At 50.1% G+C, this 25,846-nt stretch overlaps 6 protein-coding genes across 6 annotated transcripts; 4 read left to right on the plus strand and 2 right to left on the minus strand.

Moving 5' to 3' along the window:
* Nucleotides 1–406: 406 nt before the first annotated feature.
* CI109_105005 (uncharacterized protein) lies at nucleotides 407–3,306 on the plus strand (the record flags this gene model as incomplete). Its single annotated transcript, XM_032005546.1, has 6 exons — nucleotides 407–1,492; nucleotides 1,556–1,983; nucleotides 2,051–2,221; nucleotides 2,274–2,362; nucleotides 2,415–2,556; nucleotides 2,625–3,306. 6 exons carry the CDS (start codon nucleotides 407–409, stop codon nucleotides 3,304–3,306), a joined length of 2,598 nt encoding a protein of 865 aa, XP_031860265.1.
* A 164-nt stretch (nucleotides 3,307–3,470) lies between these two features.
* Nucleotides 3,471–10,416, minus strand: CI109_105006 (uncharacterized protein; the record flags this gene model as incomplete). Its single annotated transcript, XM_032005545.1, has 33 exons — nucleotides 3,471–3,515; nucleotides 3,579–3,644; nucleotides 3,744–3,824; nucleotides 3,963–4,090; nucleotides 4,229–4,392; nucleotides 4,484–4,542; nucleotides 4,670–4,987; nucleotides 5,086–5,223; nucleotides 5,351–5,396; nucleotides 5,454–5,467; nucleotides 5,530–5,547; nucleotides 5,642–5,725; nucleotides 5,800–5,895; nucleotides 5,974–6,064; nucleotides 6,137–6,188; nucleotides 6,260–6,290; nucleotides 6,355–6,468; nucleotides 6,534–6,562; nucleotides 6,641–7,001; nucleotides 7,075–7,378; nucleotides 7,524–7,674; nucleotides 7,753–7,875; nucleotides 7,954–8,184; nucleotides 8,277–8,423; nucleotides 8,542–8,787; nucleotides 8,906–8,933; nucleotides 9,010–9,120; nucleotides 9,194–9,272; nucleotides 9,330–9,358; nucleotides 9,429–9,664; nucleotides 9,800–10,049; nucleotides 10,147–10,184; nucleotides 10,260–10,416. 33 exons carry the CDS (start codon nucleotides 10,414–10,416, stop codon nucleotides 3,471–3,473), a joined length of 4,065 nt encoding a protein of 1,354 aa, XP_031860264.1.
* A 901-nt stretch (nucleotides 10,417–11,317) lies between these two features.
* CI109_105007 (ubiquitin-conjugating enzyme E2 2) lies at nucleotides 11,318–12,400 on the plus strand (the record flags this gene model as incomplete). The annotated part of the gene is made up of 5 exons (XM_032005544.1): nucleotides 11,318–11,320; nucleotides 11,437–11,563; nucleotides 11,768–11,996; nucleotides 12,153–12,219; nucleotides 12,308–12,400. 5 exons carry the CDS (start codon nucleotides 11,318–11,320, stop codon nucleotides 12,398–12,400), a joined length of 519 nt encoding a protein of 172 aa, XP_031860263.1.
* Nucleotides 12,401–12,878: 478 nt separating this feature from the next.
* Nucleotides 12,879–14,808, minus strand: CI109_105008 (uncharacterized protein; the record flags this gene model as incomplete). Its single annotated transcript, XM_032005543.1, has 3 exons — nucleotides 12,879–13,658; nucleotides 13,746–14,305; nucleotides 14,367–14,808. The coding sequence occupies 3 exons, from the start codon at nucleotides 14,806–14,808 to the stop codon at nucleotides 12,879–12,881; spliced, it is 1,782 nt and encodes a 593-aa protein (XP_031860262.1).
* A 438-nt stretch (nucleotides 14,809–15,246) lies between these two features.
* On the plus strand, nucleotides 15,247–19,898 carry CI109_105009 (uncharacterized protein; the record flags this gene model as incomplete). Its single annotated transcript, XM_032005542.1, has 13 exons — nucleotides 15,247–15,337; nucleotides 15,412–15,470; nucleotides 15,532–15,745; nucleotides 15,800–16,026; nucleotides 16,085–16,527; nucleotides 16,586–16,730; nucleotides 16,780–17,481; nucleotides 17,531–17,683; nucleotides 17,736–18,122; nucleotides 18,171–18,359; nucleotides 18,422–18,626; nucleotides 18,678–18,928; nucleotides 18,987–19,898. The coding sequence occupies 13 exons, from the start codon at nucleotides 15,247–15,249 to the stop codon at nucleotides 19,896–19,898; spliced, it is 3,978 nt and encodes a 1,325-aa protein (XP_031860261.1).
* Nucleotides 19,899–20,954: 1,056 nt separating this feature from the next.
* On the plus strand, nucleotides 20,955–25,803 carry CI109_105010 (uncharacterized protein; the record flags this gene model as incomplete). The annotated part of the gene is made up of 16 exons (XM_065967596.1): nucleotides 20,955–21,046; nucleotides 21,246–21,329; nucleotides 21,581–21,809; nucleotides 22,042–22,131; nucleotides 22,206–22,218; nucleotides 22,280–22,387; nucleotides 22,445–22,579; nucleotides 22,630–23,067; nucleotides 23,179–23,393; nucleotides 23,481–23,578; nucleotides 23,649–23,736; nucleotides 24,109–24,218; nucleotides 24,370–24,609; nucleotides 24,775–25,005; nucleotides 25,156–25,427; nucleotides 25,622–25,803. 16 exons carry the CDS (start codon nucleotides 20,955–20,957, stop codon nucleotides 25,801–25,803), a joined length of 2,625 nt encoding a protein of 874 aa, XP_065823668.1.
* Between the last annotated feature and the right edge of the window lie 43 nt (nucleotides 25,804–25,846).

Below are 25,846 nucleotides of genomic sequence, written 5' to 3' on the forward strand. Positions count from 1 at the left end.
CGCTGCGAACGCTGTAACCGCTTCATCCGTGCTGTCTCAACCGCTATAGGGGTATACTGTTTGAAACAGACAGGATAATCAAAACGTGCGTCAAAGGAAACCCGAGCGTAACCTATTGTCACCCATCGTCATCTCCATCGCCATCTTTGCTGTCTCACTGATCGAACATACCGTTGAGCAGTAGTCCCGTCACGAGTACTCAAGCTCTCCAGTCAGAAGCTACTGTATCATAACACATCCGTTCGCAGTGCGGCTGGTCCGGTCATATTCCCACATCTACTCGTCATATAACGCAGCCTACATTTCAACGTCGCATCGCATGTCCCCGTCAAAACCCTCTCGTCGATAAAAATCATCTCCCCACTTCGTCTCTTCTACAGTGACAGACGCTCCTACCAGCTCGGTCATGCCTAACTCGGTTCCATCTCCTTCGTCTACGGCTTCCACGGCAGACACGACGCTTCCAACTCCAGATCAACCCTATTCCTCACGGCGGAACTCGCTCTACTCACCGATTCAAATGACACATCAAACACACGAAGAAGAGGAAGAAGCGGGGGACCTGTTCTCACCTTCGCCCTCGACTTCGAAGCAGTCTCTCCATCCGAATTCGACATTATCGTTCGGTCCCCCGTTGGATGATACCGTTGAAACGCCCTCCGCCAAGTCTCTGATACCGAGTATATCGGTTGACGATGACCTGCATACAAATGGACACGACAACCCCACTGCTTCTCCGACACCATTTTCACGACCGAGACGCGGAACGGGATCGTCATCGATGCGTGCACCCCCTCCACCGCCAATATTCCTACGCCGAGCAACAGAACGCCCTGACGACAAGGAGCAAGTCGTACCCCTCCCAGACTCTGCTTCCTCCACCAGCGGCGTCACTGGACCTGCAAAAGGCCTCAACATCGCTGGTGTGTCTATCATCCCACCGACGGGCATCATAGAGAACATCCAGGACAGCTCGTCAGGAGATCACGAGGAAGCCGATGCATTACCGGAATTGCTCTCGCCTCGTCGACTGGTATTCAACAACCCCGGTAGCGCACCGTCCAGTCCAGCATGGCAGAGTTTCGAAGGTCCGCCTTCAGCTGGTCTCGTTCCGTCCTCATCATGGAGTCGTCGGACATCCCTCGATGTGCCTCAGACTCTCGCGCCATCTCCATTAGGTGCAAGAAATAACGAACGACGATTTGAACCCACGCCAACACATGGTTTACATGCTCGAAATCTGTCACTATACTTCCCTCAACCAGGTGCAGTTCCCCCACCACGAACAGGATCGAGCGTTCCGGGTAGTCCTATGGGTCTGGATGGGCCGTACCAGGCGCAAGAGAGCTTGATCCCCAGTGCGGGTGCGGAGAGGAAAACCTTTGGAGGTTCAGGCAATTGGACATTTGGTCAAGCTCAGACTACAGGTTTGGAAGGGGCAGAATTGCAAACGCCAGAGGGAGTCAAGCGGAGTAAACGAAGAGGACACCATGTAGGTGACATACAGCTCCTGTCATGTGACTGGGTCAAGCTAACCTGAAATCTGGTCGTTCAGCACAAACATTCACTGTCCCACAACTTTTTCTCCTTCCTTGACCCCACTCAGACCAACCCCGCTCTCGCCTTTTCTCCGTCTCCCCATACTGGTCCAGGACTAGCACCCGCACCTTCACCTGGTCCCGAAGCAACCCCAGCGCCAGTCCCTATGCCTCTGTTAGGCTCATCCTCACTCATGCCTGCCTCCCCTACCCTTTCTCCTTTACCTCCATCATCCAAGGTCGACACCCACGGCCAGTTTCTGTTGTCGTTTGCCGTATTAGAATTTCTCATCGGGGCAGGATTGTGGATAGAGGGGCAGATGAGCGGATGGAGATGTCTGGCAGGCGTGGGGTATCTCGTTGTTTTCGATGCGGTCGGCGTGGCTGTCGGGATGATTGGCAGAAAGGAGGGTCAGGGGTGGAGTAGTATCCGGAGACCGTTTGGGTGAGTGAAAGGCGACGCATATCGTGGTTGAGTAATATCAGACTAACAGCTGATGCGAATTTGCCAGTCCATCTCGATTTGTTGCCTTACTATACTTTGCCCAATCCCTCTTTTTGGTTTTCGCCGCTGTGTATATTGCCAAAGAGGCGATTGAGCAGGTCATTCTAGGATCAGGAGCACACGAGCACGCTGTCGGTGGACATGGTCACGGCGAGGCAATCTCAGAAGGTGATGAGAGGTGAGCTACTTGATCTCTCGTTTCGGGATTTTGAAAGCTGACTCGAATTCAGACCGTTTCCTCATTTCCTCCTGCTGTGTGCGGGTGTTGCCAGCATCTTCTCAGGCGGAGCTTTGGGAAATCATTCGAAATTGGTCGATGGTGAGTCCCAAATGTAGGTAATGATCGATCTTCGCTGATGCGTCTATCATAGCCGCCGGATCGATATTCCTCAACTCCTCATATTTGTCTCTACCCCTCGTGTCGAAATACTCAGCGTTGTTTGCCAATCCTTTCAGCTTGACTGTGACAGGTGCAAGCATAGGTATTCTCGTTGGCACTTTGGTCGTTCCTCCGTGAGTACTGGCCGGGTTTATTCTAAACAGGTGAGGCAATCAAGCTGATAATCAATTCCTTTGGGTAGAACCGCGCTGCATTCGCTCGACGCCCTGATCTCTCTCATCCTCACCGTCCTTACCACAGCTCTCTCATATCCACCGACCGTGGCGTTCGCCCATATCCTTTTACAAACTGCTCCACCCGCTTCCCAAATCCAAATTACGAATCTCCGAAAAGCACTCAAGGAAGTTAAAGACGATCGACGCGTGCTCGGTCTCGGAACAATGCGATGTTGGGCAGTCACTGCTGGGAAAGGGCATTACGAGATGGATCATCAAGCGCCAACCACACCAACGGGAAGTCGACCAGGATCTGTCGTTTCGTCCCCCGTTGGAGATCGATTCTCTTTCTCATTCGGCGGGCCGTCGGCTTCTCCATCAAGGAAAAGTACGACTTCATCGTCGACAGATTACACTATACAACCCAGTTCGTATCCCTCGCCATTCGGATATCCTTCCGGACAGGGTAATGGCTGGACGAAAGATTCCTCAATGAACGGGATGGGCATGTTACCCCTCGTAGTGACGCTTACAGTTCACGTGCAAGAAGATTTAGGAGATAGAGATATATTAGATGTGACGCGGATGTCTTGGGGAAAGATCAGTCAAGCCATCAACGGTAGTAACCTAGGAGGATTGAGTAACAAAGTAGGAGGAGAGATTAGTGTGTATGTCAAGAGAGGATGGGAAGGGTTAGAAGATGGCTAGTTGATGTTGCAATTCACGATGCATGTTGTTGTCTTTTGTGTTGTGTACTGATTTGGATGTAGGCGAGTTCACTGACGATCGGTAATCGTTCTCACATGTGCACATGCATAAGTACGCAGCTACAAGTACTGCAAAGCAACACCACTAACTTTCCCTCCTGTGGGTTACGTCTTGTGTTGCAGCTCAATCAAATCGGCTCGATCGATACGCTGTAATCCGACAATATCAGTGACAGGAACGAAATGCCAAAAGAGTATAGTGATCTCACTCACCTCTCTTCTACACAATTGACGGAATATCGAATCAGCTCTATCGAACAACTTCAAAGGCGTATCGAACTGCGAGATGACCCATCAGACTTGCATCACAGTGCAACGGGGCACTTGAGGTTGTCTTCGATAGAAAGGAAAGGAGGAGGAAAATGGGGCAAGGCTCACTTCCACGATTTGACCAGCGTCGAGGACGAGAATACGATCGTAATTTGCAACGGTGTGAAGACGGTGCGCGATGGAGAGGAGCTAGCACCGGAGTAAGCAGTCGGGTCAATCACAAGTCGTCACATGTGTCTCTGTGGATTGGGTCGTGCAGATGACGATGGGGCAGAGACGACATGATGCAGAATGAAAGCAGCCGGGATGAAGAACCATACGACTCACCGTCACACCCCTAAGATGGGTTTGTATGATACGTTGGATCAGAGCGTCTGTCTCTGGATCGACGGAAGAGGTCGCTTCGTCAAGTATGAGGATCTTGGTCTTTCTCGCCAGAGCCCGAATCAAGGCGACTACACCCAAATCAGAATATCAGCTTACACTTCCCAACAGTGTTCTGCGATACCGAAACAGATAAATCAGGACAGCGAGAAGGATCGCAATCTCGATACCTCTTGTATGGTAGGCTTCGTCGACATGCCTGTACTCACGCAATTGCTTTTCCCCAGCTGAAAAGTTCTCTCCGCCGTTCGTCACTCTGGCGTCAAGTCTGAACTTCTCCTTCATAGGTGAAGTCGCTCGATCGGAGTGGATAAGCGAGAGTAATGATTTCAGATGGGCGTCGGTATGTTGGCCAAGGGGATCGAGGTTGTCCCTATGTTCGGAAGAGCGGAGAATCGGTTAGTCGGATCTCAAGTCGTGCCATCCCATTTCCATAAAGTAGATGAATGTGAAAGTCAACTAACCGGATTGTGCCTTCGAATAGGAACGGATCTTGCGGTATGATACCGATCCGGCTTCGAACCTGATACACGAAGACATTGTCATATCAGCGGCCACACCCTTCTCACAGCGTTATACGATCCGCCCGGCTCGTCATGACGCCCCCGATATGATAGCCCCTTCTGCCGCATTTGGGATCAAACGCTCACCGTATCTACACCAATGCCTCCCAGATCAAGCTCATCAACCCTGATCTCCCCCTCAATCTCACTCATCTTCATAATCGCAGCGATCAAACTACTTTTCCCCGCCCCGGTCCTTCCTACCACACCAACCTTTTCACCGCCGCGAATGGAAAAGTTCAGGTTTTTCAGCACGTATGGCGAGGTCGAAGAATAGCGAAGGGAGAGATTATGGAATGATATATCCCCCTCGGAGGGCCAGGAAGAAGGCGGTGGGTCGGTAGATCTGATAGAGGGAGGTTCGAGAGGCAACGAAGTGTAATGTATGATCCGCTCAGCGTTGTTCTGTAACATCGGACACCCATGTCAGTATAAGCCTGCTGCGCCCTCAAGATATGTAGGTGAACAAGATGACGCGCACAGCGGCGCGACTTCCTACCCACCATCTCCAGCTCGACTTGGGCGTAGAGCGAAACGAGGTTCGAGAACAACGAAGCGGCCGCGATGGTGTATGAGAATACGACGCCAAACTTCGATGGGTCGATAGTATTTCGGAGAGCTGTGCCAACTATAGCGATGAGCTGTACGATCGCATGAGTGAGCATCTTCGCATGGTGGCTGCGCTTTGAGATCGGTGGGTATAGCGAAGGAAAAGGCTGTTGGTGCGTCGTGAGGGAAAGGTATCATGTAGCGATGGGGGAGACCTACCAGTACAAGCAAGTTGGAAGAGAGATCAAGGCGGACTCCGAGCCACCTGCGAAATGTTGTCAGTTACGCTTCGCCTGACAATCTGGACCTCGGGATAACGGACCGTTGAATTACCAACTGACAAGTAATGGGAGCATGTCAGTACTGTTGCCGTCTCTCGCCACACGCAGCCTACTTACCGTGAGTATGTACGCTCGCTGTGCCACGAACGACCCGTAAGCGACATTCTCTCTCCTTAAAGTTTTGGAAGCAATGACAATAAAACACGACGACTAACGACGTGCCACTTACCCCCTCGACGTTGATTGCATCCTGTAATCGATTCTCAAAGATAGCCTGTTTCCCAAACACGCGAATGACCGATGACCCAGCCAACTAAGCGACAGTTGTACCACGACATCGTCAGCTTATCGCCTGGTTCTAGCTGGTACACGGGTCCAAAAGCTCACCTGTTCGCCGAACGAGCTGTAGATATGCGATCGGGTGATAGAGTCGATACGTTTCACCTCCCGTGAAGTGCTACGATAATATGATCCGCAGACGTACTGTCAACACAGTGGAACGGCGATCAGCCGATACATTACCAGACAAGATCTTCTCAATTACGGCGGAACGGAACTCACGTAGAAGAGCGATAATGGGATGAATGATATTCCTAGCCATGGGTATGTGTAAAGGATAAGACCGAAAGTCCCAAATGCGGCTAGTCCATCACTGCCATTGTAGCCAACCGTCAGTCCCTCTTCCCCAGATAGGCGAAAGGTCGTTGCATCCGGTAGCACTCACACCAACAAGGTCTCCCAAGCAAAAGCCATCCGGTCATCCAACATTTCGATATCTACCGAACTATCAGCTCTCTGACGCAAGACCGGAACAAGAGGAAGAGAACGTGGCGGAAACCAAACAGACCTTTAGACAAACGATTGATGATCCTCCCGCTCTTATCGAGGCATACATCTACGGTCAGTTCACTTTGAGCTGCGCCTATACGTCGCGGGGCTCACCGGAGTCTGATCGTGCCATCTTGTCGGACTTCGCATAACGTGTCCCCATGCTTTGTGGAATAGACTGTAAGACGCTCGGAGACCTGCTAGGAACATGGTGTAAGAAGCGCCGAACTGCCACATCGTCAAACCACTGTCAGTGTATCAGCCGCAGGCGAAGATGGGTTAAGCAGACTGACTGTGAACGACCCAACAGCCAAACCAAGACCTAAAACAGGGTCAGCTTTGAATTGGGCTTGAATGATGGCACCCGATGATGTGTATCACGATCGTTCATTTGGCTCACCGGCATAGATACCCATATAAACACCTTGTGATAGACCCCAATCGCCAGCTGACCAAAAACCAAGAAACAGAGTATTCATCACGCTCGCCACTTGTGTCATGATCAACATGAAGCAGAACAAGACTGTCCAGAGTGGGTTTCCGATAGCAGAGAGGTATGTTCGATAGGTTGACCAAGGGATAGAACCGGTCTGTCGTTCTTCTCCTTCTAGCGAAGAAGGAGTGGGTTGAAGTTGTTCGCCCGGGGGCATGTGTGATGGTTGATCCCATGATGATGGAAGTTGAGCGGTGTATTCTGGTGGGAGCTCTGTATCGTGGTCTTTGATCAAAGTCTGGAATAGACCCTTTTGAGTTCGAAGTGACTAAATAATCCCAGGTCAACTGTCTTCACTAACTTCATATTCAAGTTTGAACGTTGACGATTGTCAAACTCACACAATAGGTCCCCTTCTGGACTATCCTCCCATCTCCCTTCTCATCCCTATCCATCACTACCACCCAATCCGCTCTCTGCAAGACATCAACCCGATGACTGACCATCACCCTCGTTCTTCCACCTAGGGGACCATTGGGAGACAAGATACATCGCTGCAAGATATGATGTGCGACGTTTGGGTCAACAGCGGAGAGAGGGTCGTCGAGAAGTACGATCGAGGAGGTGGAGTATGCGGCTCGGGCAAGTGAGATGCGTTGACGTTGACCACCTGAGAGAAGGAGACCTTTCTCACCTACGTCGGTGCTACGTGTCGAGGAAGCATTATCAGCAACCAGACTGTTGTCCCTTCGCTACTAATGTGTGCCACTGAGACCATGGCAAGGTGATGACTGCATGCGAAAGGAAGATGGATAGGGTGAGGGCAAAGGAGACGAAGTGCCACACTCACAGATCACCTTTCGACATCGCCTCGATATCCGTGCGCAAAGCACAAGCATCAATAACGGCGTTATATCGCTTCCAATCGATTTCATTGGCAGATGAGGAGAATGTGATGTTATCTCGTACGCTACCTGAATGTATCCATGCTTGCTGAGGGACTATCCAAATCACAAGGAGATCCAATAAGGCTATCAGTTGACAGAAAATGACTATGAGCTACGCCGCACCACACTCACCATAACTGACTGGTCCGCTGAAGATCGCATGATGCCCATGTACGAGTTTCATCTCGTCGATCATGGCTGATAAAAGCGCCGACTTGCCACAACCTACCTTCCCTACGATACAGACCAATGAGCCTACCGTAGAATGACAATGTAGCGCGGTCAGTATGTATCAGCGCTTCGCTCATCCTTCCCAATACGATTCATACTGACCTCGTTGAATGCGAAGATTGATATCCCTCAGAACGAACGGTCGTGATTCAGGACGCATTGTACCCTTCTCGTCGACCTGATCATCTTCTCTTGGTTTCGACTCGGATTGCCAATCTTCCGGCAGTGACTCGAACTGGAAGTCGCCTTTCACGTCAATCGCATAACGTGCATTATGCTGGATGTTCAACTGAATTGGGATTTCCTCAGCTTGTAACAGCGCGCTAATCCGACCTATGTTGGAGTAAGGAGATTGATTAGCTCCCTACACACGTGATCATTTCCCAATGCAGAGGTGGTGGATAGAGAGACTTTCAGCAGCCCACCTATCCCGACCGACGCATCGCTGACCGCTGAAAAGGCCATGGGCAAGAACGATATTGGTGTTTTGAGAACATTGAAGTATTGTAAGCCGGAGAAGATGATAGCGGCATCGAGATCGTGTCCGCTCAGCCCGTACGTGATAAACGTCACTGCGAAACAAAGTCAGGAAAGATCAGCTCTTCCTTCGCCACTTTTCATTCACAGTGGGCTGGAAGTACTCCGGCGCCACCTCCTCGAAGCGTGGGCTGTGGATACATAGTCACCCACAAACTGCTGCCAAAGTCGGGATGAACGCCATCGTAGCATTCATCAAAGACCTATTCAGCCCATTCTTCTTCAAGTACACCAACTCTTTCTTCCTCAACAGAGAGACTTTGTTACTGAAATGCTCGACGTAGGCGAACAGCTTGATGGAGCGGATGGAAGTGACGACTTCTGATAGTAAGCGGAGACGGGCGTCGACATAAGTTAGTTGATATTGACGAGTCTTGATCATCAGTTTGAACATGAGGGCTATGTGAGAACCAAGAATCAAGGCGCTCAGTATAAGTTATCCAGCCTGTCGAGCACATATCGGTTCGGGGTATCGAAAGTGGTCACTAAGCTACAAGGACATATGGATCTGACTCACCTTGTATAGGTCCAGCAGCTGCCAGAACCTACCAGGTTGGTGAACAAACGGATCAGAATGCTCCCTGACTGAGCTTCGTGCCTGCAGTGGCAGATTGGACTCACAGCAAGACCGACAAGCGCAGAATACCCTAGGGTCCAGATCAAAAGTCCGAGACCGACTACGATCTGTACAGGTTGAACGACCAGATCCAATGTCATCGGTGCGGAAAAGTCCTACGACCAGGCGTGAGCAGTATCACTCCATAGCGTCCTGTGGGATGCTTGGCTGAACAAGCTAATTGCTTACCAGGAAAGAAGCATCGGCAGAGACCATGGTGGTGATTCGTCCATGGGTCATTTCCACTTTGGCAGATGGTGATAGGCGCCTACAGTATGCCACACGTTGGCTCAACCACGACCTCCAGATAACAACGCGTACTCACATGGACTTACGCGAGATCAGGTCGATCAACTGTGTCCCTTTTCGGTTAGTAGAGAGACGGCTTTATCCAAGACTGCAGTAGGAGAGATGAGAGACACACCGCTGCACGCATCATGAACCCAATGACAGAACCTCGCTGTAAAGCCTGATACGAGCACAAACTGGCAGTTTGGAGCATGACAAAGAGGGCAAAAGCAAGACCGATCGAGTAACCAATAGGCTTCGGTAATTCAGATTGGGCCTGTCCAGCCGGGGAGACTTGGGCAGAATTGTGAGCGAGAGTGAGTTGGTCAATGAGGAGCTTGGTCATCAACGGCGATGTGATTTGTAGTGCAGCTGAGTGCAAGTAATGGTGAAAGCGATGGTCAGGCAATATAATTTGTTAGATTAGATTACTGTAAGGTATGCGACTAATACGGGAGATCATGATGATTTCCCTCAGACGTTGTCAGTAGTGTTTGGAAAACTCACCCGCAATGCCCTTGAAGAGGACCGCTTTCCACCACTTCCACCATACCGTACGATACATAGCTCTGATCAGACTGATATTGCCTTGTCTCTCGTTGACGCCAACGACTGATGTCTTCTTTTCCTCATCGTCCGTGAGGTTGTCGTCCGTGCAATCTTTGTTTGATACAACTTTTCTGGTCATTGGGAAGCGGAAGCGCCGAACTTTGGTTTGGGCGTTGCCGTTGAGATTGGTTTGGATCTGATTGGCGATCTATCGATGGGAAGGGTATGCCACACATGCGAATCAAAAAGTGAGCGTGGCGCTTGGGTGACTCTGAATAGTGGTTGTAGTACAGTATGTGTCTCACCGTTTTGCATTCCAAATCATTTGTCAAGGTCCACAAGTCTAAAGAAACGAGTTGAGAGTTAATAAGTATCCTTTTTCACGAAGCTATAGACACCTATTGTATAGTAAACTCACCATCAATTTCTAGTGGTCTGGTGTAGCCAGCTCTCATGATTGGCGTCACCCAATGAAAGACCAGACGAGATAACAAGTTGGCCTTGGACTCGGGCAACGGTTCATCTTTGAAGATTGCAGCTGGAGCAGGTTTGGGTCGATAACTTGGGATAGGCATGGTCAGTAGGGGGTTGTCAATATTGGTGTACGGGGATGTCAGTACTGTGTACGGCGATTTGTAAGTATAGGTGATGTGTTGAAGGCTGCGAGACTGAAGAACGGTGAGTAGTGAGAAGTGGGTGTGGTAGAAGTAGCTATTGAGCGAAGTTCTGTTTGCGGATCAATTCTGCTCGACCATTCGGATACGTCATATCATAATGCTTGCCACCGAGAGATCATTCTCCGACATGACACACATAGGCTAGCTAAAGATAAAGGATTGTAAAGCTCAGATTTGTTCGGCCGAAGCGGTCCTTTCATACGAGTGATGAAGTCTTCGAGACATGGGAAAGGTGTGCACGTAATAAGTTGGTCAGTACCTGTCAGGTCTCGCTCTGTCGTCATCTCGAACTCTGTAAAGTAGTGATAGTCTACCGATCTGGATATCATGCACGAGCAGAAATGTCAAGCTGAGCGATGGAACAGATGTGCAAAGTATGCATGTTTACTTGATGTCGTCGATCACTTGCCTGTCTGACCAGCCTACTTCGTCCTTTTTAAGTTAATCTTCCGCCGCGCGCGCCACATTGCCACTCATACTCGCCGCATTCAGCCCTTTGTTTCGTCATCACATTCGCTCTCTCAACTGCTCTCACGACCATAACAATCCATCTTCATCACATCACGGTCCATTCAGCTTGTGTGTTTCTGTACCCTGTCACCGCTTACTGGAACCACGCACCGTATATATACGAGCCCCAAGCATCAGACTGCCTTGATAATCCACCATCCGATTTGCATTCGGCGAATAGACGCACGCGACACACTCCAACTATTTAGAGCAGGTCTCTATAGTACCATCCTTCCGTCTCTGCTTTGTCAACATCCTCTCATAACAACACCACAGACCACTCTTCACCATGGTAAGTCCTCCCCCCACCCGTTATCATCCGTGAAAATGCAACAGTGCTACAGCCTTGGCCCTCCGCAACAAGCCACCGGACCCGTGCTGATTCATCTTTCCTCCACCTTTCAACAGTCCACAGCAGCCAAACGACGTCTAATTCGAGATTTCAAGCGACTCGCCTCGGACCCTCCTATAGGGATATCGGGCAGTCCTAATCCCGATAACATCATGATTTGGAACGCGGTGATCTTTGGCCCTCGTAAGTGGTTTCATCTTGGTGTTAGGCGAGTGATGGCAAGGGTACTCCCTCCTTGTTGTGATGTGACTTGGTGATGAGGAGTCACCGGGGAGTGTAGTCTGGCTTATGTTATACGTATGCTGATTCATGTTTGTCCTGCATTATTATCATTCGCTTTATCTGCGTCGTGACTATCGATATCAACTCGCTCGTTTGTTCATTTAGCCGACACACCATTCGAAGACGGATCTTTCCGACTCACACTCACATTCTCCGATTCATACCCCAACAAACCCCCAACGGTCCGATTCGTATCCAAGATGTTCCATCCCAACATCTACGCCAATGGAGAGCTCTGTTTGGATATATTGCAGAATCGTTGGAGTCCGACATATGATGTTGCTGCGATCTTGACGAGTGTGCAGAGTCTGTTGAACGATCCTAATCCTGCGAGGTGAGTCCCATATGCCTTCCGGTGGACGTTTCGGCAGGCTAGAGAGCGGTGAAGCGAAGAAGGCAGCGTTAGGGAGCCTTCACGTAGCAACCGCGAGACGAAACTGAGGTTGCACATAGAGTGTATCACGCTGACACAGCTCCTTATTACTCGCAGTCCCGCAAACGTAGATGCTGCTCAGCTGTTCAAGGAGAATTCAAAGGAGTACGAGCGACGAGTCAAGGTGTGTTCTCATCCTGTGTTCTGGTCGCGCTGCTCTTCCGGTTCTGGTGCGTACTAGATCTAGACTGATACCATCCTCGCATCCATAGCAAACCGTCGAACTTTCATGGCTTGATAATCCAGAAGAGATCGAGCAAGCTGAACCGGAAGCGTCATCGACCGCTCAGGCTGTCACCGCGTGATGCGAGCGACTTCGAGAACCAGTAGACTATTGAGAGTCGAGAGAAGCAATAATGAGCAGGAGGAAGGGTTGAAGGGAGACGAGTCTGTGAGATGGAGACGGATTGTCGATGTCAGTGGAGAGGAAGAACGAGATCAGGAGAAGAGGAGAAGAGGAGAACCCATATTTGTATATTCAAATCGAAACCTGCATCCAATATCATAAATTACAGCACATGAACCGTCCCTCTATGTCCCATATCTTCAGTCCATGAAAAATCATCCAGATAAACCAACCGAACGGTCGAGTGCGTCCACCTGTATTTTAGTTATACCCTTACAGCGAAGGACTCCCTTCTGAGCAGGATGCACTGCATGCAAGTAATATGTGAAGTGATTATAAGAATATACCCTATTGATCGATATGCAAAGTGTTTGATACAACATAAGGAGAAGGTTACCCTCGGACCACAAAAGGTATATTTGCAAAAGTAACCCAATCTACGCAACTATGAGCACTTCCCCACGCTCACCTACTAATACCAATCTAGTCTTGTAGAATACTCTGACGCTCTCGTGCTCATCCGCATCCACACCTTGACCATCTTTCTTCGTTGTCGACGAGGACGACGGTATCTTGACGTTATGTAACCAAGTTCTCAATGCCAGTGCTTTCTTCGCATCGCAATATATCCTTAGATGATCACCTGCTTCAACGCGAACAGGGTTCATCCTCGTCATGTCCAGTAGTTCGTCCTCCCTCGGAGGTGGGAGGTGGAGATGCGATTTGAGAGGTGGTGGAGAAGGAAGATCGAGGAACGGGTCGGGTTTAGGACCGGAAAAGGCGTAAGAAACGTTATTGAACGGCAGTGCCGGATCAAGATAGAGTGGATGGAGAAAGGTCGCGATGAACCGTAGTAAGAGTTCTGACGTCCAGTGGATCGATTTCGGCTTGACTTCGTCCTCTTTTTCGGATGTTGAAGTGGTGTCGGCATAGAGTACCGCTCGCGAAGGTATAGGTGGACTTTCAGACATTTTTAAGGTCGAGGGTAGAGGAGAGAGCGGATGATTGAGCGTCGGAATCAAGACCGGACCATGGATCGGTATTAGCCAATACACTCTTCCACGAGGATTTGACTTGATGTAGAGGTGTAAGTTGGGATGAAAGGGATGTGGTATCGATTGGTATTTCCGAAAGAGCTGAAACTCGGGTATGGGAGGGAGACTTTTCCGTTTCACTTTTGCTTTGGGGGAAAAGTGACGGACAGGATAGGAGTACGGCTATATATTGGTCGTGATTGCATCAGCCACAACAAGTTTGGTTTGATTTTTGGGTGGACAAGACACGATGATCAAGAGATGACATACCAAGGGTAAGAAGTTCCACATGCTGCCATAAGCTGGATCCGAGCGGATCTCTTTCCTCCAATATGATTTTCGTCTCTTAGTCTCTTCCGCCCAATCGTCTTGCTTCTCCAGGTCACCTTCACCCTCAACCCTCTGCACGGGAGGCAAGTCGACCTTTGAAACTGCTTCGGACTGATATCCAGGTACAGAAGTTGGCTGCCGTATCGGTAACAACTGATTGAAGATATCGTTCTCGCTGAACTCTGCTATATCGGAGGCACGGAATTTCCCTTTCCGCATGCGTCTACTCTCTGGCGACTCCCTTTCGGTCTCCGTCACCTGACTATCGTCACGCACCGCAATCGATGGCTTAACATCCCGCCACAGAAGCTCAAAGTCTTCCAGCTCGTCTAACGTTGGATCGAGATCGGTTATAGATTGCGTAGATGACCATGGGAAGAGGTAAGATCCTACTCGTGGGATCTGGGAAGGGTTCGGATGCGGAGGTAGAGGTGGAAGAGTTGCTCGGATTGGAGGCGGGTGGGAAGGGGTGTAAGCTCTTGCGAGTCTTTCGAGGGAGCCTGTGAGAGAGTCAGTCAACAAGAGTGCACAGGAATGCTAATGAGGGATGTTCTAGCTTACATACGCAGGGGAATGACAGACCAGCAGTATACCACAAAGTCTGCAGATCATCCTTCTTCACCTGTCCAGAAAGTGCAGGAAACTTCCCAATCTCTCCTGGAAGGTGTACTCGTCGAGTGGATTGCCTTCGTAATTCTGACAACCTCCCCTCTAGAGCTGGACCCCTTCTCCAACCATCTGACAGTATCTCCTCTCCACGGATATACGCTTCGTGAGCTTGGCTCGAAGTGAGCTCAACTTCCGTAGGCAGTGCTAAGGTGATAGTATATCGATCAGGGTTCGGGAGGGTAGCCGACGATATGGAGGTATGGAACGTCTCGTCTTCTCCAGCGTTCGAAGGTGGTACTTGTTGAGAGGCAGATTTGCGAGATGATCGACGTAATGATTGGGATTGTGAAGAAGATTGGGATGCCTGATTTCGGCGGGTTCGGGAAGGTGGCATGGATTAGACATTCGACAGTGAGATGGAGGTGTCCCACCTTGGCATTATACAGATGTAAGGGAGTGTAATGAGGTGAATATGTACATGTTGACTTTTATATGATCAGTACGAAGCAAAGATTCAAAGGTCATTCAACCTCTGCCCGTCTGAAATCATCAGCTTGCAGCTCGCAGAAAGAGGTACGCGCCACATCTACGATAATCACGATTTGATTCCGTTGTGGTAATGTTTCCAAATGGTAATAAATCAAAAAGTCGCGTCAACCCCACGTGGATGCATCATATACACGCGTCTCAAGGATCTGATGACCATCACTGACTGCTGATGACCGCTCCCGCGATTTCCATCCTCGTTCATCTTTCCTTCATCATTGGCGATTGAGTGTTCATACGTTGTCGAACTCAAATCGATTCTCCATTTGCAACACTATCAGCCACCATGTCTCTCACGTCTCCCAACGATGAGGAACCGAGAAGAGGTGGAAGAGTGAGAAAGCAGGTCGAGAAATTTGATGCTAGTACCGCACTCGGTGAGTGGTTTAGATCTCTTCCTTCCTCGCCTTGCGGATCGAAAGCTGATGGTAAGATATTCATTGCGATGCAGATGGAAAGAAGGGGAAGAGAAAACAGCTGAATGGAGAGGATGCTGAGGAAGACGATGATGTAAGTACAAACCCGCGGGTCAGAGCAATAGCAGCCATCAGCTGATCATACAACCGAACAGGACGAGTCGGACGAGGAAGACTCCGATCGAGAAGATCCTACACCAACGACGAAGAAGCCTCGTCAATCCAATGGAGCTCCTTCAGCCAGGAAGAAGAATAGAACACCAGGAGGGACAGGGAAGAAGAGGGTGAAGAAGAATGCTGCTACTGGACAAGGGGGGGAGGGTGATGGTGAAGCTGCCGACGGCGTGAAAACGGATTCCGCTTTGTTCAGTGAGACAACTTCTTACAATCCTCAATGACCCGGTCGTACTGACCACACGACAGACGCACTCCAATCGGCCGACATTGCGCTTCAACCCCTCATCGATGAATGGATTGAGACATATCAGCAAGCAGCGGGTGATGAAGTTTCCGAACAAGCATCGATACATGAACTCGTCCTTTTCTTCATTCGATGTTGTGGATTATCATCAGACATCGAACAAGCGGAGGCAACAGACGATGATGGTATTGCGGATGTGGTGGAGCGTATTCAAGACGAGAGTGTTCGAGTGAGTTTCATCCTGATTCACTGCTGGAGACGGACATCTGAACACCTTTATTTAACAGGTTGCACTGGCCGCGTACCCACTGATATCGAGAGCGAAGAATTTCCGACCTTTCCGAAACAATCTCAATCTCTTCCTTGCAAACTTCATCACAGCACTGTCTCTCACTCCCATCCTCTTCCATACTTCTGAGAATACAACACACGACACCCTCCTTGTCCCTCTGATCCTTAACTGGCTCAACATCATGTCGTCTTCTCCTCTTCGACCGATCCGTCATACTTCGACATACATGGCTCTCAAGATTAACTCGGCGTTATGTGATGTGGCCGCAGAAGTCAGCAAGGACTTGAGCTTGAAGCAGCGACAACGAGAAGCAGAGGTGAAGAAAGCTGGTACTACTGCAGCCGCGCAGAAGAGACTGAAGGACGCGGAAGCAAAGGTCAAGGAGGTTCAGGAGAGGAAGCTGCGATTAGAGGAGCTCATGGAGGAGGTCTTTGATGTGTGAGTGGAATATAACTTCAACCTGATACGATTGTAACTAAATTGAATTGCAAAATAGTATGTTCGTTCACCGAGTCAGAGATGCCGACCCTGCTATCAGGACCGATTGCCTCAGAGAGCTCGGAGTCTGGGCTAAAAGGTACCCCGAGTACTATGTGTCCACTTCCTATCTCACCTACTTCACACGAGGGTGCAACGATGTGGTACGTATCACTCCTCGTGATCACTACGGCATGGCTGATGCTCCAGCAGAATCATCACGCTCGACTGGAGACAGTGAAGGCTCTTGCCAATCTTTACACCAAGGACTCCTTCGTCAACAATGCTAGGACCGTTACGATGCGTCTCGCACCTCGACTCGTCGAAATGGCTCTTCGAGATGTCGACTTGTCCGTGCGAGTGACAGCCATCTTAGTTATCACTCTCATCGACAAGACCGGTATCCTGCAAGACGAGGATGAGAGCCAACGAGAAAAAGTGGCTCGACTGGTGTTTGACCAGGAGCCAAGGGTCAGAAAAGCTGTGGGCGGTTTTATCACGAATCTCTGGGAGGAGAGGAAGGAAACCCTCAAGACTGAGTGGTCAGGCTTGCGACCCGCGAAGAAGAAGCGAGCAGCGAAGATCTCCGAGGATGACATGTCTTCGGGCTTGGACTGGAAAGCCCTTGCTGGGCTGCTGGTGGAAACATCCAAATCTCTTGACGAGCCTACCGATCCAAGCAGTTCCAGCCAGACAGCGATTGTTCCTACTTCGTCATCTGGTTCCTACACACGAGCGGTCGCGGCTGTAGAGTCAATCTCGGCTGAGCAAGAGTTGTGGAGAGACTGGGAGAAGCTCGTCGATTACCTGTTGCTCGATCATTCGACCGCTGAGGACGACATGTGGCTCCTGACCGAGGACGAGGAAACGTTTATGCTGCAAGTCTTGATTGCCTGCATCAAGAAGGAAACTCAGGTGAGTCCCTTGCAAAAAGACCTGCGCAACTCAGCTGATGAAACTTCAGGACGAGGAGGAGGAAGATCGAACGAAAACTCTCATGAAAGTTCTCCCAAGATTGTTTGCCAAGCATCAAGGCGATACCAGCCGAATAGCAGGGCTTTTGTCTATACCACAGCATATGAACTTGGGCCTTTACCTCGACATGCGAATGGGTTCTGTAAGTCTCCTGTGACCGTACTGGCAACCTACACTGACATCCATTATTTCAGGCATACGATTCGCTGTGGGATGATATAACCAAGCAATTCCTCCAACAAACGGATTCTACCGTTTTGACCGCCGCAATCCAAGCTGTCAACCACCTCACCACCAACGCTTCAATGGCTGCAGCCAACACTACCAAGCTCGCAGAAATGCAAGAGGCTCTCTTTGCGTCCATGCGAGACGCGATCGGCAACGAGGATGTGGCGCTTCTATCCCTCGCGGAGGATCAGCTCTCTCAGCTCGAAGCGATAATGCTCAGGATCTCTCTTCTGGAGAGGAGTAGGGACTTGGTGGAGATCATGGAGGATGTGGAAGCTGGACAAAGCAGTGGATGGGATATTGTTTGTGCTTTCGCCGAACGAGGGCGACTGGGTTACAAGGAGGAAGCAAAGGTGAGTTTTCGTGATCGAACATTCGGGCACAACTGACATATACGATAGATGGTGGAATATGCGATACAAATCCTCTTCCTGCATATGACGTGGCTGTTCAAGAAGTTCACAGCGGAGGAAGCTGAAGATGAGGACAAGGTCACAGCGTTGAAGGAGAAGCTGGACAAGGCCGTCGAGGTGGTGTACGACTTGACTCTGGGCGAAAACGTGAACACAACGGATACCGTTCGTCGACAGGTGAGTTTCCCTCAATGTGGCCGAGTTCGTTGAGACTTGGACTAAACTAACGTTTTAAATAGGCTTTCATCGTGTTCATCAATCTGCATATCCTGTTCTCTGCTCGAACGGGAACTACCTCGCCAGCTGCTAAAGCTTGCCCAATAACGATGGAGGATGACGTTCAACATCGATTGGGAGGCGCCTTCCAAGCTGTAATTGACAAATATGTCTCGTCCTTGCCATCGAGCGGGGAAGAGGCAGAGGAGACACAGAATACGGAAAACGGTGAGTTGCAAGCCTGTCTTTGAATTGTCGTAAGCTCATGGATATTGTTAGATGAGTCCCGGTCATCCGACAAAACGCAAGACGAGTTCCGCTTCCTTCAGCTCGCTTCCGTCTTTGTCGGTGCAATCCGATGCGGTGTCATCGAGGTGGAACATGCCAAGGAACCTTTGGCCCACTACGGTCGATTTGGAGCGACTTACGACGCTATTGTCAAGAAGCTGGTGGATGTTCTGAGGGATGAGGGTATCTATAACAAAGAGGCGGACACAGTGCAGCACGTCGCAGGGACGGCTTTACAGCAGGTGAGCTACGCGTGCCTATACTGGTACAACATCAGCTGAACTGTTGTCTCTGTTGTAGTCCTTTGACATTTTCCTTGACGGCGACACCGATGAGCCAATCGCACCCATATCCCTCGCCAAACTTATCTCCACCGCATTTGTAATCCACGGCAACCACTTCTCGATTCTTCGTCAAATCCATCCCTCCGATGTCTGCGACTTCCACATTGCCGCCCTCGATTATGTCTCCCGTCGAGTATCCAACTTTGTCAAGCAAGAGAAGACTGCGAAGAACAAGGATCAGAAATCTCGATTGCAAAGGAAACGATTCGCCGCCCTGTCGTATTTCAAAACTCTCATCTTATTGCTTGGACCTGTAACGGGCAAGGACGCGCTGAAGATCAAGAATCATCTGGAAGACGCTGTTGGGTCGACAGGCGTGGAGATAACCGTCAATAGGGGATGGGACGCGTACCGAGCTTATGAGAAGCGGTTAGTGGGGATCGCAAGTAAAGATCCAAACGTCAAGATGGCAGCGAGTAAGAAAGTCGTCGAGGCGACCGAGACCGAAGGCGAGGAAGAGGAGCACGACGACGCGAGGGATCAGACTCCAACAAGAGTGGTGGGAAGGCCGAGATCGAACACCATCACACGAGGATCGGATACCAACGGTCATAGGAATGGGGATAGATCATCACCCCTTTCTCCACCACCGCCGCCTGCTGAGGAAGAGGATGAAGAGCCCGACGAAGTTGAGGAGGAGCAAATTGTCGTGGCGGGGAACAAGCGAACGAGAGAAGAGGAAGGACATGATTTGGATCAAAGTCTACAACTCGGTTCCCCTGCGCAGGAAGGACAGGGGCAAGGGATGGACCTTGACCTTGACCTGGACTTGGACTTGGATTTGGACGGGGTCATCCCTTCGCAAAGGGAGAGAAGCGCGTCGGCCGAACCGGCTATCAAGAGGAGAAAGACTGTGAAGAGATACTAGGTGGTTTGTGCAGATACGAAAACGGGAGAGAAGGTATACTCATCACGGGAATGTGTGCGCTGAACAGTAGCGTGAAGGATTGTATATGGCGTTCGGTCGTGCGGGTAGCGTAGCGTAGCAGTTCATACATATTTGGGCTCTTTGGCTTTGATAGCTTTGGAAGGTAATTGATGTGTATATGCGAGCAGTCTATACGAGTAAAATCAAATCGGTGTGCTTCCACTCGCCATATGTTACGCCTATCACGGCTTTCGACGATGACGCACTGTCGTTCCTGAAAAGGTTACCATCCCACCCTCCACCGCTGATCCGAATCTTCCGCGATGCGACGTGACGAAAGCCTCCAATCTCGTCTCAAGGTGGAGGAAGCGGATCATGCGACACGCGCCGATAAGATCTGCGAGGATTACTAGCGAACGGGAATCATGTGCTCGCCAACAGTCATCATAAACCTCTTAGACTCGCTACGAGTAGGCTAGTTTCAAGGTAACCGATCTCGATCAAGAATATGTTGATCTTCGATCGAGGATTAGAACGCAACGATCTGCAACGATCGGTATGATCCGATACAACACATGTAAATGATCTTGCAGAAGACCAAAACATTATATTACGTTTATGGAGCTGTGATCAAGCATAGTATAGTACGTACTGTCGGTGCGGGTATGAGATAGCGAACTTTAAGTATTCGAGTAATGTCAAGATAGTCAGTCATCAGTCAGGCAGTTCCGTCGAAACTACTGAATCTTTTCGTTTGACCTTACATCTCGGCACTTGGTATCTGTGTGCTCCCTATAACCTGTCACTCAGTGGACTGTCTCATTGACCAAATCATCAGCACACGCTTCGCGCTTAAGGACCAGCTGTTAGCCGAAATCAGAAGCAAGAGTATCCAAAGTGGATCGCTACCATCCCTCCGAGACCGAGTCGTTTCCCCTCTTGAATCTAGGCGAATCATCGCAGATCCAGCACAACACAACATCACACTTTTCCTCTTCCTCTGATTCCAAACGACGACAACGACAACGACAGAAAAGGGCAGTTATACCGAGGAAGATGAAGTGGTCTGATAATTTAAGGAATTGGGATAGGTTCAAAGTGTACAGATATGTCATTCTGCTCGGATTGAGTTTGTCAGGTGATGGGTGGTGAGTCATTCCTCTCGCTCCCCTTATCCGTTGTTAGATGGACATTGGCCTCTTCTTGCGGAGACTAGCCGGTGATTGTGGAGGAAGGGTCAAAACAGACCTGCTTGACTTGACCCCATTTCGACTTCTTTGGACACCCACGCCGCGCTTGTCAGATTCATCTTCTGTGAGCCATAGTGCTAACTTCGCTCTGCGCTAGGTCATACGAGGCGTCGGTCATTGCTTCGATTATTCAGTTACCAGCATGGATCAAGCATCTGGGATACGACACGGCCATTCCCGAGTAAGTGCGGTCTCGCGAGATTCCACTGAAGCCCGTGTGCTTGACGAACTTCTGTCTTTCCTATACAATTTGCATTGTCGCTGACAGCACTCGGTCCCTACTCTCAATTGTGTATGTCATCCTCGAACCCTTTCCAATTCCCCTTCACCCTTCGCCACACCCCCACCTCGTCCATTCACCTATCTTCCTGTCCACCGACGACCACTCTTGCCTCGCACTTTGCACTCGCTGCTCGACGCTCCCCTCTACAGCTCCAAGAACCAATGGATCGGCCCCGTCTACTCACTCGGCCAACTCGTAGGCGGTCTTATCGCCGCCTTCTTCCTCGACACCTTCGGACGTAAACCGACAATGGTCATTGGAGCTCTGCTTATGGAACTTTCGACCGCGTTGTTAGTTTGGAGTTATAGTTTTGGGGTTGTGATTGCTGCGAGGATCATAGAAGGTGTTTCGATAGGGTTCTTGTTGCTAGGCTATCAGGTGAGTCGGCGGGGATGTGATCTGGTCGGGTGTGGAACTAGAGAGGATGGCAGATTCGAGGTGGGAGCAAGAGATAGTGGTTTCACGGTGCGCATACCAGGATTGGTCTGAACATAGTACGAGATCTTATCAATCACTCGTTCTCGATGGGATCAAGTATGATCGGCGGGGAATGAAGAGATTGGAATACATCAAGACGATCTGGGCTTACTGGTCTCCTTCTAACCGTCAGATCTACGCCGTCGAGATCGCCGCCAAGGAAGATCGAGGCTTTGTATCCAGCTTCACTCTCATGACAGGGAACTTTTTCGGTCTACTAGCTGTGAGTGAAAATGCCGTGTTCATGCTGTGGTATCGGCATGATTGACTGACGAGATGTTCCACCGACTGCCTCAGGCTGGCATAGTCTGTGAGTGCGACCTCCTGTCTTCCGCGATTCAGGATGTATCATACTGATTATTATTGACTAGACGGTATATCGTACTCTACTTCGAATGCCGGATGGCGAGTAGCGCTCGGAGTCACGTTCATACCAGCCACGCTACTACTTATGATCCTGCCTTGGGTCCCAGAGTCGCGTGAGTGAGCTTGACTTGATTTCAAACACATCACTGACGGTGAAATCGATGTCACAGCGCGATACCTGTACGAGAAGGGGAAGTATGAGCAATGTCGAAAAGTGCTGGGGAAACTTCATGGATGTACACATGAAGATGGGCATTTGGTCTTGTCAGATGCCGGAGAGACTGAATACGAGGCAATGCGAGCGGGTGAGTTCCGCACAATCGACGCTTGTCGTTCGCTGACGAGTTCAAATCAGCGATCACATGGGACCAACAACATGGTCAAGACAAGTGGGCGGCACTTTGGAATTCGAAAGCAGCCCGATATCGATCATTCGTTGCCATCTCCTCACAATCATGGTGGGCCTGGAATGGCGGTTCCATCTTCACCTATTACTACACCATCGTCTTCTCCGCTGCGGGAATCACCGACCCGCACGTCCAATTCGGTATATCGGGAGTTCAGAATGCTTCGTGGTGTCTCGGTGGGATCGTAGGAGGGTATTTGCTCGACGTATGGGGTAGAAGAACGAATTATCTCATTGGAACAGGGCAGGCTGCGTTTATGTTGATCATTCAGGGAGGGTTGGCGTTGGGGATATTCGATAAGGGGATTGTGAATCATGCTGCAGGAGCAGGGTTCGTCAGCGTGTACATCATACAGTGGTTCTTATGGGTCATGTTCTTCTCTCCAGGTGAGTGCATTGCGCCAGATGCCAGGCTTCCGAGGTCAAGGCTATCTCATACCCCTCCGGTCTCGGTAGTGGATCTAAGCTGACTCAGCTCCCCCCTTCCATCTCTACCAGTCGTCAACATGCTCCCCGCCGAAATCTACTCTGCAGGTCTCCGAGCTCGAGGATACGCCATCGCCAACGTCTTCTCGATGGGCGTCGGGTTCGCAACGCAATATTCGGCGTTGCCGATGTATCGACACATGCATGGATGGGTCTGGATCTTCTTCGCTTGTTGTATGCTCTTTGCGTTCACGGTGATCTACTTCACGTATCCAGAAACAAAGGGGGTGAGTGTGACTCCAGCTTTTAGATCAAATTAGATCCGTCGAAAACAGTCAGTTCATTGGCTGATGAGCGTATTGTTCCCATCGCAGTTGACGCTAGAAGAGGTCGAGGTTGTATTTGGAACAGGTGCGGGTCAACGTGTCAAAGAGGCTCTGGGACACGCTTCACCCGTCGATCCAAGAACACCGTGAGTGGCTCGAAAGGCAGCTATGAGTGTCTTATATCGAAAGACGATCGCTGATTGCGGTATTTGCCAGACTACACTTCCAAGCGCAACGCGATATAGAGGACGAGGAGCGTAAAGTGCAAGGTATGGGTTCGACACATACTCGTACTGTCTCGTCTGTTAGTGGCTAGCTTTCTTTGTTGCAAGATCATGAGAACGCATGTGACATTTTGCCCATCCTTTGTTCTGCCATTGTATCCAGTGTTTGGACCACCGAATACAATATCTTCTTGTCGATCAGTTCCCGAGGAGGTATGATGTCATCACCGCGGTACATTGACTTTTCAGGCACGATTCAATATAAAGTCTCGTTATAAAGTGGTGACAAACGCGTCCTTCGATATATTCTGTCGTTGCATCTCGTCAGCTCCTCTCCTCATATCTCTCACTATCGACTCTGACAACAACTATTCTTTACCACTCATATACAGCACGCTACTCGACCAGGCTACATCTCGCACTTCGTACTCTATTTGGCTGAAAGATTATAGACAATGACGACACTTGGCGATGAGATAGCGGAATCTATCGCTTCGGATGGAGAGGACGGGTATAACGAGTTGGATTTGAGTTATGAGCAAGAACGACTCGAGAATATCAAGTGAGTGTGGGCGATTGTCTACCTCAGTCGCCGTATCAAAGACCTCCTATAATATGTGATTTGTGATATGTAGTTATAGTGTGTCTTGTGGAGGCGGAAGCCATCTAATTTGTGAGATCTTCAGCTAATCTCTACTATGGTCGTATCCTAGGAACAACGCCGCTCTCCTCGCTTCATTAGGACTCAATTCCCTCGTAGCCAAATCTGCCTCATCATCGTCAGGCGGAGGTGCCATATCGACATTCAAGAAGAATTCGCTATCAAGCGAAGAGCTGAGACGTAGAAGAGAGATCAAGGCGAAAGAAGCGGCGGCGAGGAGGGTCGAACAGCCCACTAGGCGAAGTAGTAGGGTCGCAGCGAAAGTTGTCGGAGTGAAATTGGAGGACGATGAGTGAGTACAGTGTGTGATCAGCTGCCGCTGTTACGAGGCAGGAATTCGAGAACCAGCCGAATGTGACAGAGATGGAAGATTGGTCGAGGAGCACCTTCAAGCCAGCAAGCAATGGCTGACGTTGTCTTCCGTGACTAGTCAATCCTTCACATCACTCCCCCGTAGCCCTCTTACACCGAAACATAACCCCATCCCACGCGCCACAGCCCCTACTCTCGCCCCAGGTCCCACATACTCCCGCAGTCCGTCGTCCGAACCTCGACCTTCTGCACCGAAACCGACTCGAGCAGAAGATGGGAGATTGATCTTTGAAGGGAGGTGGAAGGATGTTTTCACACCGAATTTGACGCCAGAAGAGATGTTCAGAGGAGGCGCTTTTGGAGGAGGGTTCTTTGCGTGAGTTTGGAGTCAAGTCGACTGATTTTGGTAAACCCAATCAGTACCCCCTTCATTCATCCGGGGGTCATGCTGGAAAGTACACACTCTAAAATGACCTTACTGTCTACGTCTATTCGGGCTGAGCTGACTCACACTTCTAACTCTCAGCGATACATACTCCCAAATTCTACGCGAGCCCCTCCTTTCCACAGCCGACCTTCTCTCTCTGCCTTTCACCCTCCCCCGCTCCTCTACCTTACTCACCAACCCCGAACCCTCAGGCGAGAACAACCGATGGAGAGTCCGAGCCGGTCAATCTCTACAAGAATGGGAGAAGGCAGGATGGATCTGGAAAGGTGATCCGAGAGGTTGGGCACAGTGGTATGTCCGTTTCTGGGAAGGAAGGAGATGTGAGGATGATGAGAGACAAGTGAGGCGATGTGAGTGGGCATACTTCTCCTAACGACATTCCGGAACCGTCTCTCCCTCTGTTCCCGTCCTCTCACCCCTTACAACATCGCACGGGTCAATGACTTATCGCAGATGCAAGGCAAGAATCTAGGGGTCAGACTTGCATCACTGTTAAAGCAATAATCAAAAGGACGATGTAGCTGACAAAATCTACCGTTCCCAGGGCTCAAAGTAGCAGGTCCAACAGGTCGATTCAAACGTGCATTACTCAAAAAACTGCATCAAGCAGGTGGTATTTCCGCTGTGGACGATGAAGACGTCGCACCTGTTTTGAGACAGTGTTTGTGGCAGTGGGGTTATGAGTTGAATAAAGACGAGTTTGAGGGGGCGATGAGAGGGGAGTGAGGAGGGACTTCGTCAAGACGAACGTCGAGGCCCATTGCGTGGG

This window comes from Kwoniella shandongensis, chromosome 9, assembly GCF_008629635.2.
Source record: "Kwoniella shandongensis chromosome 9, complete sequence".
Classification (NCBI taxonomy): domain Eukaryota; kingdom Fungi; phylum Basidiomycota; class Tremellomycetes; order Tremellales; family Cryptococcaceae; genus Kwoniella; species Kwoniella shandongensis.